Source organism: Leptodactylus fuscus, chromosome 4 (genome assembly GCF_031893055.1).
Source record: "Leptodactylus fuscus isolate aLepFus1 chromosome 4, aLepFus1.hap2, whole genome shotgun sequence".
Classification (NCBI taxonomy): domain Eukaryota; kingdom Metazoa; phylum Chordata; class Amphibia; order Anura; family Leptodactylidae; genus Leptodactylus; species Leptodactylus fuscus.
In genome coordinates this window covers 123,945,885-123,961,634 of record NC_134268.1, presented here as the reverse complement: position 1 = coordinate 123,961,634, position 15,750 = coordinate 123,945,885, and the positions used below count along the sequence as shown (strand labels likewise).

Here is a 15,750-nt window from a genome sequence, read left to right as displayed (position 1 = left end):
GGTAAATGATTGTGGATACTGTTTTACTTTATATATAAAAAAAAAAAAAAAAAAAAAAAAAAAATCAATACTGAATGAAGATGTTTTACGGTGTCTTTCATGGTAGTTGTTAGCCATTAGATGACTTCCTCTTTCTGAAAAATATACAGAGACTTACGACTTTGGGCTTTCAGTTTCTTTTCACTTGTCCACAATCGGAGGAATTTTCTTTTTCACTACATGGGCATAACAGAGTACCCACTTCTCAGTTTCCCCAAGTAAATGTAAACTTGTTTTCTTCATAAGGTTAATTGTTTTTTTTTTTTCTTTTGTTTTGGGACTGATTTGCTTCTTCAATGTAAAGAAAATGAGCGCAATAAAAAAAACAGGTAAGTGTATTTTAATTTACACATACACATGCACATACAGTAGTTTTCTTTACACTTGTATACTTCACTGGAAATATTCCTTAGGGACCTTTCTCCGCCTCCACCAAGTTCAGCTCTTTGCATCATTTAGTAGTCACCTATTCCAGCACAGTTTAATTTTTTTTTTTTTTTTTTTTCTAGCCTTTGCAATTCCTGAGCAGTCTGTACTGTAAGGTTTGGTGCCCGATTATCCTAATTTAGGCTGTGTGCTGTCAGGTGGGCCGGCAGGAGTAGACATTATTTTGAGCTCTGACACTTTCCACCTCTGATTGAAGCTCTGAATTAGGCCTCCTTTCTTGCTCCTGCCTGACACTGCCTCCTTGAAAATACAGAGCACAAATTTTACACACAAGTTTAAAGCCTGTACGTTAAAAGCACAGATTGTGCAGGAATGGTGGGAAACGTGTTCCAGCTGCACAGGAATCAGTGGGTTTGGTGGTGATGATGAAAGGTCCTCTTAAAAGACAATATATTACCGCCTGGGAATGCTTGTAATATGTTAAAAACTTAAAAAAATAAAGGTTTTTAAGCTAAAGATAAGGTTTTGATAGAAACACATCCATTTTAACCTGTAACTTATTTAGTTATAGATTTGCCCTTTATAGCTCATTTAAAGGAGTCAGTAAATTTGTTATACACAAAGTACCTTGTAGTGGTGTATTATTAGGTTTATTTAGAAAAAAAAAAAAGTTACTAATCTTTGGGGTCCCATTTCCTTGTAATTCATAGGTTAATTCATATGCAAATAAGGGAAAGTACCTTGGCGGATTTCCACTTACGTTCATTTGCATATAAATAAAACAGTGATTGACATGTAAATAGGGCTCCAAAGCTGAATAACATGGATATTTGGAACCTTCAAAGACTTCTAAAAGACACTGTAATTAGGTCTTGAGCAAGTTTACTACTGATTAAACTCCTCAATAAGAGATCAGTGAGGGTTCAACACCTGGGGTCCCTGTTGATCAGCTGTTGCAGCACTCATGTATGATCTCTTCAGTGTTTTCATTGCACATCTTTTATTTTATAAAGGCTGAGAAATGTAATTATAGCCTTGTCATATAAAGGTGAATGGGATTAGGCTGTGGTGATAACATCATGCCTATAAATTTCAAATTTGAGTTCTGGATTTTTGCATGAAAGTAGCATTTGTTTTTTTTGTTTTGTTTTTTTTTTACTTTTAAGCAACTTGTGGTTCACCTTTTTCTGCAGGATGTCTGTACATCTTGAGAATTTTCCTCAGGATGCTCTTCTATTGTCAAACAGTAAATGGAAGGCAGGGGAATACTGTTGCACAGCATGAGGGAAAGTGAAGATGAGGAGCAATATCTGATGGTGCTTAACAGTGTGGGACATATAAACTTGTAATTCTGTGAAATAGCGTTTCATTATTATATTGGTGAGCACCTTTAAACTTAATGGAACACAAACTTCAACTTTACCACCACGTCTACGTTCATTTCTGGTTGCGGAGTCCAAACCACCTGCCTTGCTCTCGGTTCACAAGACCTGCATATGGGCTTAAACATTGCAAATGGCACTTCAATGTCTTTGTTCTGGGGCTATGCCATCACTTCTTAAAGACCTTTCATGTCTTTGGGCACATGTGGTTTTATATACCGCTAGAAAGCCGACAGTTTGCTGAATTTAGCGCATTGTTGGCTTTCCCGTTATGTGCCCCGGGAGAAGAGATATCGGTGTAATTAACAATGGCTCTTCACCGTCAGAAGGGCTTTCCTGACAGTACTTCTTACCGCTCAGTGTCATGGCTGGGCGGGAAGTATCAGACTTTAGATTGGGTTTACACAGTGAATTTTTCCTCCGAAAAAGCATGTTAAAAAAAAAAAAAAAAAAGTAGAAGATAATTGGGGTTAGTGGTATTGGCAGTTCTCCAGGGAGCTGAAGACTACTTCAAAGTTGCTATTCTTCAACTCTACATAAGTGACATACAATAAAAGATGTATGTTGTTTCTGCTCTGTGCATGGTGGTGACAGTTCAATATACTTGGAATATTCTCTTGTAAACTTATAATTTTGGTAAACAGCTCATATTCAGTGTTGCAGATAGTGTAGGGTTAATACAGGTACAGAAGTATCTGACAGGTGCTAAGCTGTTCTAGTGCTTGAGCAGCAGGATCTGCTTGACCAATTTGAACTTTTTAACCACATAAATCAATGGTACAAAAAAATGAGATTGTTAAATATTTCATTACCGCAAAATGCCTCTGCACCTGTCAACCTTTTATACTGCTCTCCAAAGGGGGACAACTTCTAAATATGCAGAATATGAGTTATATAATGTCCAGAATACCTCAGTTCAGTGAGCACTGTCTGGTGTGAGTACACAGAGGGAGGCTGCTGATGACAATGACTCTTCAGCCTCCCTGCATTCACCTCCCCCTCTGGGTACACACAGCAGACAGTGCTCACTGAACTTTTCCAGTGCTCATCGCTGGCTAATTAGCATATGAATGAAAGTGGGCTGATTCAAAAACGACTGAGGGGCTTAACATACAAAAGGTATGCCTGGTATAGGGAATGTGGTTAGTTCCCGCATTACCACGTTCATGTACGTAATGGAAATCGCACGGGCTCTGAAGCAGAGCCTGTGCGATCACCATGGGAGCCCGGCTGTATCTGACAGCCAGGCTCCCGCTGTAACAGCAGGGACGGTGATTGCAGTGATCCCCGCTGTTTAACCCTTAGGGTGCTGTGATCGCTATTGATCATGGCACCTTAAGTGTTTTCGGCTATAGTGGATGCCGGCAGCGGCATCAAGAGCCAGTGTTAGCTGTAACTTGCAGCTAACACCCTGCTCCTTAATCCTCCATCGGAGCAAGCTCCGATAGAGGGTTTAACACCTTGCATGTTGGCGTCAAACATGACACCGGCATGCAAAGGGTTTAATTTTCTTGCTGCTAGCATCCCCCGCGGCGAGATCGGGGGATGCTAGCAAGTCTATAGTTGGTATAGAACCAGTGATCCTCTCTGATCGCTGGTTCTAGTGTCCTTTTATAGGACAAAAAAAAAGTTTTTTAAAAAATAAAGTATGTTAAATCCTATTAATATTATAAATGTGAAATGTTTGTGACTTTGGATGTTCGGATGTTTGGCAGTCAATCACGCAAAAACCGCTCCACCGATTTGGCTGAAATTTTCCACAAACATGGTCACTACACTCGATTGCGCAATAGGCTACTTTTCGTCACAATAGCGCACATACGTTTTTCCCAGGACCCCCACAAACCCCAAACTCCCATCACTATCTCTGCAATCTCACACACCTTGGACCATAGCAAGCCACAAAATTCATATTACCCTCTACAGCAGAGGTCAGCAACCCCTGGCACATGTGCCAAGAGAGGCACTCCTGCCATATTTCACTGGCATGCCAGCAGCACAGGACCTGCAACAGTTAAATTAAGTCAGAGTCTCTTCAGTGCTCTGCTAGAGCTGAGGCATAAGGACACTCCCCTTTGAGAGGGGTGCAGGAAACCCAGGGGGTGGAGCTTAATCGCTCAAGTCTCTGCCTGCCTGCTATAGTGATAGCTCCTGCCATCTGCACCCTGCAAACGTTCCTGGAGGAGGACAGGAAGCTGCTAGCAAACTGAAAGTAAGAAACACACAGCTACCTTCCTTTAGTTCCTATTCTCATTAATGTCAGCCATTTGGGGTTATTAGTTTAGTGTTAGTAACTCCATGTGCCTCACATTAATAGGAATAAACCCCATCATGTCCCTCATATTAACCCCTGTGTGCCCCATATAAAGGTTACTAATATGTGAGACATATGGAGGTACTAATAAAAGACCTCAATAATGACGATACTTATTACCTCCAAGTCTCTCACATATCAGTAACTAGAGATGAGCGAGTACTGTTCGGATCAGCTGATCCGAACAGCACCCTCCATAGAAATGAATGGATGCACCTGGTACTTCCGCTTGGACGTAGCCGGCGCGCTTAACCGGCTGATCCAAACAGTACTCGCTCATCTCTGTCAGTAACTCTTACACAGGGGTTAATGTGAGGGACATTATGAGATTAATTGCTATTAATAAGAGGCACATGGAGTTACTAAACTGTCATGCACAGGGCCAGACTTTATGTTGCTTGCTCAAGAGTATGCTGTGCCCAAAACTTACATGTACTGGCGCAAAATAACAAATCATACAATGTCATATATCGAAGTATATTAAACTGAAATACCTCTGTCCCAAAGACACTATGTACAGTTTCGCAGAACACCGTATAGCTGAACTACAAATTACATTCAACACAAAAGTCTCACGTATTCTCAGAATTAGAGCAAAAACAAGATACAAAGTTACATTTTATATCCCATACCTTGTACACAGTACGAAAACCTTAACCGCGCCTGTATTTACCCACTTCTACAATCACCGCAGAGGAAGTCGCGGGTACCAGCTAGTTATATATAAAATTAAATTATTAAATTAGTTATAAAGCCCCCAAAACTCCCATTTTCTATGCAAAATGAATTGCATAAAAAAAACCAAAATATTAATAAAAAATAATACATATTTGGTATTTCCGTGTCCGTAACAACCTGTACAATAAAAGTGAAACAATATTTAACATGCTCCATGAACATTTGGGAAAAAAACGCCGGAAATAAAGTTTTTTGCACATTTTGATCAAAAAGTCATACATCCCCCAAAACAGTACCAATGAAAAGCACAGGCTGTCCGTCAAAAAATAAGCCCTCAACCAACTCTGTGAACCGAAAAATAAAAACATTACACGTCTCAGAAAATGGTGATGCAAAAATCATTGATTTATGTCCCCAAATGCGTTTTTGTTCTGCAGAATGACTAACACATAAAAATATAATATAAATGAGATATCGCCGTAACCGTACTGACCTGCAGAATATAAGTAACGTGTTACTTATGCTTTACGCTGCACCGCGAAAAAAAAATTAAAAGGTAAAAAGCTATGCCTGAATTGTTGGGTTTTTTTTAATCCACCAAAAATGGTGTCATTACAAAATGCATGTCATCCCGCAAACAACAAGCCCTTATATGGCCACGTCACCAGAAAATTAAGAAAAATATAGCATCTAGTAATGTGAAGACAAAACCCCCCAAATCATTAGAATGCAACTGGCTGCAGGAAGGGAATATATAAGCTGTGCGAGTGTATATCAGGGGACACCCTAAATTTGCAGCTTACAAGGGAAGACACCAGAAGTGACCCCCACCCCAATCATAGGAGCTACTGGGATATAGTAGGGAATTTGGTGTTTGCAATGTCCTCTGCACAGCTTATATATTCCCTCTTCACCATCCGCTGTTCATTCCCACCTGCAATACTAATGCTCACTACACCCACAGGGGTGCAGTTTTCAAAATGGGTCACTCTTTGGGAATTCCACTTTTCTGCACCTTACAGGCTTATGACAAACATGACATGGCGTCTAGATTCCAAACATCTAAATCTCCAAAAGCCAAATAGTGCTCTTTCAATTCCAAGCCCTGCCATCTTCCCATACAGCAGATTATGGCCACATATGGGGTATTGCCGTGTTCATGAGCCATAACAAACTGTTGGGGGCTTTTTCTCCTTTTAACCCCTTGTGAAACAAAACTTTGGGGATAAAGGGACATTTCAGTAATTTTTTGCTTACACATCCCAAGGTTAGTAAAATCTGTGAAATGGCTATAGGGTCAAAATGCTCACTATATCCCTTGATGAATTCTGTGAGGGGTGTAGTTTCCAAAATGGGGTCATTTTTGGGAGTTTCCATTGTTTTGGTACGCTAAGGGCACTGCAAATGAGGCACGGTGCCTAAAAACTATTCCAGCAAAATCTGATTTTCAAACGTCCAGTCTCGCTCCTTCCCTTCCATGCGCTGCTGTGTGCCCAAAAATCAGTTTGCACCCACATGTGGGGTATTTCTGTGCTCCGGAGAAATTGAATAACAAACTTTGAGATGCATTTACTCCTTTAACCTTTTGTGAATTTTAGGTCTAAATGAATGTATTGGTGAAAAAAAATGAAATGTCTAAATTTCACCTCCATATTATGTTTATTCTTATGAAATGCTTAAAGGGTTAACAAACATCCCAAATGCTGTTTTTGAATAATTTGAGGGGTGCAGTTTTTAAAATGGGGTGATTTGGGGGGTGTTTCTATTATATTGGCCTTTATAATTCCTTTCAGACCTGAAGTCGTCCCTAAGAAATTGATTTGGAGAATTTTCTTGTAAATCTGTAAAATCGCTGTTACACTTGTAAGCCTTGTAACATCCTAAATACATTAAAAGACAATCAAAAGACGATGCCAATATACAGTGCCTACAAGTAGTATTCAACCCCCTGCAGATTTAGCAGGTTTGATAAGATGCAAATAAGTTAGAGACTTCAAACAAGAGCAAACCAAAAAGTTATGTTGCTCAGTTAAATTTTAATAAATTTTAAACATAAAAGTGTGGGTCAATTATTATTCAACCCCTAGGTTTAATATTTTGTGGAATAACACTTGTTTGCAATTACAGCTAATAATCATCTTTTATAAGACCTGATCAGGCCGGCACAGGTCTCTGGAGTTATCTTGGCCCACTCCTCCATGCAGATCTTCTCCAAGTTATCTAGGTTCTTTGGGTGTCTCATGTGGACTTTAATCTTGAGCTCCTTCCACAAGTTTTCAATTGGGTTAAGGTCAGGAGACTGACTAGGCCATTGCAACACCTTCTTGAACCAGGCCTTGGTTTTCTTGGCTGTGTGCTTTGGGTTGTTGTCTTGTTGGAAGATGAAATGACGACCCAACTTAAAATCCTTGATGGAGGAGCGGAGGTTCTTGGCCAAAATCTCCAGGTAGGCCGTGCTATCCATCTTCCCATGGATGCGGACCAGATGGCCAGGCCCCTTGGCTGAGAAGCAGCCCCACAGCATGATGCTGCCACCACCATGCTTGACTGTAGGGATGGTATTCTTGGGGTCGTATTCAGTGCCATCCAGTCTCCAAACGTCACGTGTGTGGTTGGCACCAAAGATCTCGATCTTGGTCTCATCAGACCAGAGAACCTTGAACCAGTCTGTCTGAGTCCTCCAAGTGATCATGAGCAAACTGTAGATGAGCCTTGACATGACGCTTTGAAAGTAAAGGTACCTTACGGGCTCGTCTGGAACAGAAACCATTGCGGTGGAGTACGTTACTTATGGTATTGACTGAAACCAATGTCCCCACTGCCATGAGATCTTCCCGGAGCTCCTTCCTTGTTGTCCTTGGGTTAGCCTTGACTCTTCGGACAAGCCTGGCCTCGGCAGGGGAGGAAACTCTCAAAGGCTGTCCAGGTCGTGGAAGGCTAACAGTAGTTCCATAAGCCTTCCACTTCCGGATGATGCTCCCAACAGTGGAGACAGGTAGGCCCAACTCCTTGGAAAGGGTTTTGTACCCCTTGCCAGCCTTGTGACCCTCCACGATCTTGTTTCTGATGGCCTTGGAATGCTCCTTTGTCTTTCCCATGTTGACCATGTATGAGTGCTGTTCACAAGTTTGGGGAGGGTCTTAAATAGTTAGAAAAGGCTGGAAAAAGAGATAATTAATCCAAACATGTGAAGCTCATTGTTCTTTGTGCCTGAACTACTTCTTAATACTTTAGGGGAACCAAACAGAATTCTGGTGGTTTGAGGGGTTGAATAATAAATGACCCTCTAAATAAACTTTAAAAAATTAAACAAAGAAATAACATTCTTTTTTGCTGCAGTGCATTTCACACTTCCAGGCTGATCTACAGTCCAAATGTCACAATGCCAAGTTAATTCCGAATGTGTAAACCTGCTAAATCTGCAGGGGGTTGAATACTACTTGTAGGCACTGTAAAGCAGAGATATGGCAGATAATATTTATTCATGTATTTGGATGGTATGACTATCTGCCTGAAAAGCAGAGAATTTCACATTTTGATAATTGCAATTTTTTCCAAATTTCCATCCAATTTTCTATTTTTTTTAATAAGTAAATACAAAAATATTGATCAACTAGCTGGTTTTCGTACTGTGTATAAGGTTATGGGATATAAAATGTAACTGTGTGTCTTGTTTTTGTTGTAATTCTGAGAGCACATGAGACTTTTGTGTTGAACGTAATTTGTAGTTCAGCTGCTATACAGTGTTATTATAAACTGTACATAGTGTCTTTGGGGCAGAGGTATTTCAGGTTAATATACTTCGATATACGACATTGTATGAGTTATTTTGCGCCAGTACATGTAAGTTTTGGGCACAGGATACTCTTGAGCAAGCAACATAAAGTCTGGCCCTGTGCATGACAGTTTAGTAACTCCATGCGCCTCTTATTAATAGCAATTAACCCCATCATGTCCCTCACATTAACCCCTGTGTAAGAGTTACTGATAGAGATGAGCGAGTACTGTTGGGATCAGCCGATCCGAACAGCACGCTCACATAGAAATGAATAGACGTAGCCGGCACGCGGGGGGTTAAGCGCGCTGGCTACGTCCAAGCGGAAGTACCAGGTGCATCCATTCATTTCTATGGAGCGTGCTGTTCGGATCGGCTGATCCCAACAGTACTCGCTCATCTCTAGTTACTGATATGTGAGAGACTTGGAGGTAATAATTAAGTATCTTCATTACTGAGGTCTTTTATTAGTACCTCCATATGTCTCACATATTAGTAACCTTTATATGGGGCACACAGGGGTTAATATGAGGGACATGATGGGGGTTATTCCTATTAATGTGAGGCACATGGAGTTACTAACACTAAACTAATAACCCCAAATGCCTGACATTAATGAGAATAGGAACTAAAGGAAGGGACCTGTGTGTTTCTTACTTTAGTTTGCTAGCAGCTTCCTCTCCTCCTCCGGGAATGTTTGCAGGGTGCAGACGGCAGGAGCTATCACTATAGCAGGCAAGCAGAGACTTGAGCGATTAAGCTCCACCCCCTGGGTTTCCTGCACCCCTCTCAAAGGGGAGTGTCCTTAGGGCTAGTTCACACGTGGGCAAAGGGGAGGTTTTTGACAGCGGAATTCGCTTCAAAAACCTCTCCTTTAACATGGTGGTCTATGTAGACCACTAGCTTTTTTTTTCCTCCTAGCGTTTTCCGCCTGAAGAAGCGACATGACCTTTCTTCAGGCGGAAAACGCCTGAAGAATTGCATAGAAGTGAATGGGAGGCGAAAACCGCGCGGTAAAAAACCGCGCGGTTTTTTGCACACAAAACCGCGCGTTTTTTTGCAAAAAACCGCGCGGTTTTCGCCTGCAGTTTCTATAGCACATATAGGAAAAAAAAACCCTAGCGAAAACCGCTAGCGAAAACCGCGTCAAAAACCTCGTCAAAAACCGCGTGGAATGCAAAAAACAGCGTCAAAAAAACTCCTCGAGGTTTTTTACCTCGCACAAATAAGCTAGGCGGTTTTCACGTGTGAACTGACCCTTATGCCTCAGCTCTAGCAGAGACTTCATTTAACTCTTGCAGGTCCTGTGCTGCTGGCTTGCCAGTGAAATATGGCAGGAGTGCCACTCTTGGCATGTGTGCCAGGGGTTGCTGACCTCTGCTGTAGAGGGTAATATGAATTTTGTGGCTTGCTATGGTCCAAGGTGTGTGAGATTGCAGAGATAGTGATGTGAGTCTGGATTTTGTGGGGGTCCTGGGAAAAACGTATGTGCGCTATTGTGACAAAAAGTAGCCTATTGCGCAATCGAGTGTAGTGACTATGTTTGTGGAAAATTTCAGCCAAATCGGTGGAGCGGTTTTTGCGTGATTGACCGCCAAACATCCGAACATCCAAAGTCACAAACCCACAAACTCACAAACATTTCACATTTATAATATTAATAGGATGTTTACCACTAACATGAAGTATAATGTGTTATGAGAAAACTATTTCAAAATCACTTGTGTAAGTTAAAGCGTCTCAGTTATTGCCATTTAAAGTGACACATGTCAGTTTTGAAGAGGCCTGGTCCTTAAGGCACTTTTGGGCTGTGTCCTTAAGGGGTTAAGCTAAACTAGTAGTATTCTGTACAACATATTGTACACTAAATATAACAAAAGTGCTTTGTCATAATTCTCCAGTAATGTTAATATCTTTGTTCTGCTTTATGTATTTATTTTATTTATTTTTTGTGTTCAAGATAACCCGAAAGGAAAATCGGCAGTGAATATTCAGCCAGGTAAGAATTTAATCCCTTGATGAAAAAAAAAAAATGGTTTCTTTGAATCCTTTCACTGCCAGGGGTCTCCAGAAATTTTGCACCTCCCGTAGCCAGAGCAATTTTCACAATTTTGAAATGGAAAAATTTAAAACTAAATTGCAACATTAAAAAATAATGCTAACCATTCAGTCCCCCCCATACCTATATATATTTTCTTAAAGTAGACACCTGCAGCATTTTCAGAATGACACTTGGTTAATGTATTCGATCAGGCACCTTCATGCAGTTTTGATTTAAAGTGAATGTTTTATTTAAAAAAAAAAATAAATAAAAAAAATGCAAATACCATATATACTCGAGTATAAGCTGAATTTTTCAGCCCAGTTTTTGTGCCCCCCCTCGGCTTATACTCGAGTCAGCAAAAAAAATAATTTTATTTTTTTTTAGGAGGGGGGGGGGGGTCTATGACCAGCCACAATATCAATGTATAGAATGTCCCATAAAATAGTGCAAAATAATTTTATTTTTTAAAAAAAAAAAAAAAAAATTTTAAGAAAATAAAAGTTCTAAATCACTCTTTCCCTAGAGTACATACAAAAGTAGAAAATTACTGCGAAACACTTACACATTAGGTATCCCTGTGTCTGAAAGTGCCCGGTCTACTGAATGTAGGGTATATGTAGGGGTTAATAGGAGCACTGCAGATACCCTATATTCAGCCAGGCTGAATTCCAAGTGGGGGAAGAAAAAACAATCCTCAAGCTCAGGGAAGGGGCAGACAGACAACCAAAACACCCGCCCCTTTTCCCAGCACCCAGCAACTACTGCACCCAAAAATTTCGACCATTTAAATTTTTGACATTTTCCAGTAGCTGCTGCATTTCCGCCCCTAGGCTTATACTGAAGTCAATAAGTTTTCCCAGTGTTTTGTGGTAAAATTAGGGGCCTCTGCTTGAATTCAGGTCGGCTTATACTCGAGTATATACGGTAAATATATATTAGTAGCTAAAAGTGGAAACCAAATAAATCATATGCACCAAACTTCCTAAAAAAAAAAGTTTACCATGTGCAGCGTTCATTCATATCCCCTGCATGCACATGTCTTCAGAATATCACCAGAACTGGAATGAGCAAAAAGCGGAGATTATGTAGATAATCTGTTTTCCCCTAGTCCAAACAACAGCACAACAGATGGAGTATTTCTGCCCCTGTGTGTGTGTTTTTAGGACAGGTGGGAATTTTTAATGAAATTAAACAATGAACACTCCCTCTATAACAGGCAATAGGAACCTCCCCCCCCCCCCCCTCGTGTTTATTATAAAGTACAAAAATACCTAAAACTAATAGGGAGGGAAGTTTTGTGCTGCTGTTTGGACTAAGGGAAAACCGATTTATTTACATAATCTCCGCTCCCCCCCCCCCCCTACATGTCCAACAGCAGCACAACAGATGGGAATATAGCGAGGCAAACCCCTAGGGAGGGCCCCTCGACATACTGGTAGATAAAACAGATCGCCCAAAGGCAGTCGCCTCTGAGCCTTGCAGGTTTAACCTATAATGGTTAAGGGGATATCGTCACTCCATAAGGAGAGAACCACCATTAAGGTGTGTGGAGTCTTATTAAGCCATGAGCGCTCCACTGTGCAAAGGAACATGGGAAGAATATGCAAATCCATGATGTAATTAGGAGGTCAGTGCCTCAAGTATGCACACCAATAGAGGGCGCTGACTGAGAATGTGCAAGTCTATCTTCCATGATGTAATTAGGAAGACAGAGTCTCAGTCAAACAAACCTATAGAGGGCGCTCCCTTTAACATCATGCCGACCTTCTCAGAGGCCTTTGTTTGCAGTGATGTTGGGATTATACCAGATGCAGTCTTCTCAGCCAAGGACAGCTGTTTCGATGTATTTGCATCTCATCAGCTTGGCGCAGAGAGGACTGATCTGGCAGAGGTGAGAGGCTTAGACAGGGTTGAGGGGATATCGTCACTCCATAAGGAGAGAACCACCTTTAACGTGTGTGGAGTCTAGAGGGCGCTGACTGAGAATGTGCAAGTCTATCTTCCATGATGTAATTAGGAAGACAGAGTCTCAGTCCTCAGCGCCCTCTATTGGTGTGCATACTTGAGGCACTGATATCCCAAATACATCATGGAAGTCAGATTTGCATATTCTTCCCATGTTCCTAATATAGCGAGGCCCTCCCTAGGGGTTTGCCTCGCTATATTCCCATCTGTTGTGCTGCTGTTGGACATGGGGGGGGGGGGGGGGGGAGCGGAGATTATGTAAATAAATCGGTTTTCCCACTTGGGAGATCGTACAGGTAAACTGCGATCTCCCAAGTGGCCGCAGAACAAATTTGTTCTAATGACATAAAGCGTCTTTCTGCCGAAAAAGGCAGAAACCACCCTGGTGGAATGAGCTTTCATGAACTCTGGAGGGGAGAACCCTTGAGAGTGGAATGAAGCAGTTCTTGCCTCATTTATCTGTCTGGCCAAAAAAGTGTTGGAGGCCTTTAGGCCTTTATTTCTACCTGCAAAACTAATCAATAAACCAGTAAAAGAGCTTGTACGTTGGAGGTAAATACGTAGGTATCTAACAAAGACAAGAGAATGCAGAGAAATGACCTGGTTTACACAGTACACTCGTGTAAGCTGTCACAAGAAAATGGCTGCAGGCATGGCAGAGCAGACTGCACATGCATCCCATTTAAAGCCAAAAGATGTGTGTATGTCATCTATCTCTATCTATCTATCTATCTATCTATCTATCTATCTATCTATCTATCTATCTATCTATCTATCTCTATCTATTTATCTATCATTATAATTGTTGGTTATGCCAGCTAAAGTAAAATTTTCAGTGTCACACTGAAACTGACATTTTCAGAGCGCTACAATAAATCTTTTTTTCCACTTTAAATTTATTTTGCCATTTAACTAATTTGTTGTAACATTGATGTTAACAACTTTTTTTTTTTTTTTTTTTCATTTCAACATTTTTATTGATTTTACATATTCCATACATATTATGTAGTATAAACTATTAAATGTCAAAAGTTCGCCACCGGACCCCACCATTCCAGGTTATGCCACTGATTTACACCCAACCCTCCCCCCCCCACCTCCAGTGTAATTTATAAATAGTTCATGGACAAGAGTTAAATTGGTTTACAGTTAAACAACTATCTATTGTAGGGCTTCAGTGATGAAAGCTCCCTTTAAAGCAATAATGACAGTCTTACTATGAGGCAGTTTTCGCCTGACCAATATTGCTGCTCAGTAAGGCTGCTTGCACACTACAGTAACACTACAGTCTCCGGGCCGTGGATTCTATATCTCCATAGATTTCTATGGAGCCTGCAAAATTCACAGCTTTGTGCACAAAGTCGTCTACGGAACCACCAAATCCATGGCCTGGAGGCCCGTGAAAAATACTATGTTGCGCAAGCAGCCACTAAGGATATCAGACATGTTTTATATGTGTATGATCCACGTGTATGTATGCGTGTGTGCATGCACATGTGTGGTCCATGTATATGTATGAGTGTGTGCATGCACACAGTGGCGTAACTACTGGAGTAACAGGGGTAGTGGCTGCCACAGGGCCTGGGACATTAGGGGCATGGCGACAGCTGCTACCTCTGCGTTTTCTTTCTTTTTTTAATAGACTGTTACCGGCTGGAGTTACGCCAGCCGGTACCGGGCCCTATTTACTTACCGATCCTGACAAGAGCTAGGATCGGTAAGTGACACTGCGGGCCACCCAAGCACTATATCATTATATTCAGGGGTCTTTTCAGACTTGCGAGTATAATCGGAGGCCCCGGAAAGGTAATGGAACATAATAATTGTGTTACTTACCTTTCCACGCTCCGGAGGGGGGGGGGGCCTCGGGCCTAGTTGTGTGACGTCCCTGAAGTCACATGACGTGAGTGAGTACGTCATTAAAGAAGGCCTACACCACAGAGGACTGGAGCGGAGCGGGAGACAGGTAAGTGACAGTTTTTTTTTTTTTGTGTTTTTTTTTTTTTTTTTATGCCTGTATTTCCCCCTCGGTTTCCGATTTATTATACTGGGGTCTGAAAAGACCACAGAGTATAATAATTGTTCATTATGGGGCATAATACTGTGTGCAGAGGCCACTATGGGGCATACTACTGTGTGCAGGGGCCACTATAGGGCATACTACTGTGTACAGGGGCCACTATAGGGCATACTACTGTGTACAGGGGCACTATGGGGCATATTACTGTTTACTAGGGCCACTATCGGCATAATACTGTGTGCAGGGGCCACTGTGGGACATAATAGATCATGCAGAAATGCGGCGGGGGGAGGGGGTCGGTCGAGGTCTTCGGTGTCAGTCAGGAAGGAGTGTGTGGGGGGGGAGACATGTCAAAAGTTCGCCACGGGGCTCTGCCATTCCTAGTTACGCCACTGCATGCAAGTGTGTATGGTCCATGTATATGTATGCGTGTGTGAGTGTATGTGTGCACGTGTGTGTTCCATGTGTATGTATGTGTGTGTCCATGCATGTGTGTGGTCTTTGTATGTGTGTAGATATTGTCCTGATCACAGACTCCAATGGCAAATACCTGGGCACAAATAGACTGTTCCCAGGGAAAAGAGTCACCAAAATCCGCTGTTTAACAATCGAAAAAGCAAACACTGTCATCAACAATCCATATTTCACCAAACCCAACCACGTCATCATACACACAGGGACAAAAAACCTTGAGGCTCAGGACCAACACCAACAGATAGCGGGACAGCTGACCCAGCTAGCAGAGAAAGCGCAACAAAAGTTCTCAGACTGTAAAATCATCTCTTCTCCCACGAAAAGACATCTCTGAACACATCATTAGAGATATCAATTCAGAGCTGGCATCCAAAATCAGATCAACATCAGGCATCACCCTGGCACAACACCCCTCTATAGTCAAGTGTCACCTATATGATCACAAACACCTCAACAAACAGGGAGTCAGTCTCCTGGCCAAAGAACTTAGACATAGTACTCAACAGAGACCTCTGGCTCATACCCCACACAAGACAAAAACCTGTGGAGAAGTCACCTGCCAGGAGAAAGACCCAAACACCATGCTCCCCTCAACATATAAGACAAAGACCCACGGGGAAGTGGCCTGGCTGAACCTGTGCCGGAGTCTGGGACTGTACATAATGAACAGGC

At 41.7% G+C, this 15,750-nt stretch overlaps 1 protein-coding gene across 7 annotated transcripts in view; it reads left to right on the top strand.

Annotated features, from left to right (window-relative positions):
- LOC142200564 (uncharacterized) overlaps positions 1-15,750 on the top strand; it is a 129,971-nt gene that overhangs the window by 36,790 nt on the left and 77,431 nt on the right. For all 7 annotated transcript variants that reach the window (XM_075271008.1, XM_075271005.1, XM_075271006.1 and 4 more), the window contains 2 exons: positions 344-368; positions 10,536-10,574. In XM_075271008.1, the coding sequence (XP_075127109.1) occupies positions 344-368; positions 10,536-10,574 (64 nt within the window). The remainder of the gene's footprint in view (positions 1-343; positions 369-10,535; positions 10,575-15,750) is intronic.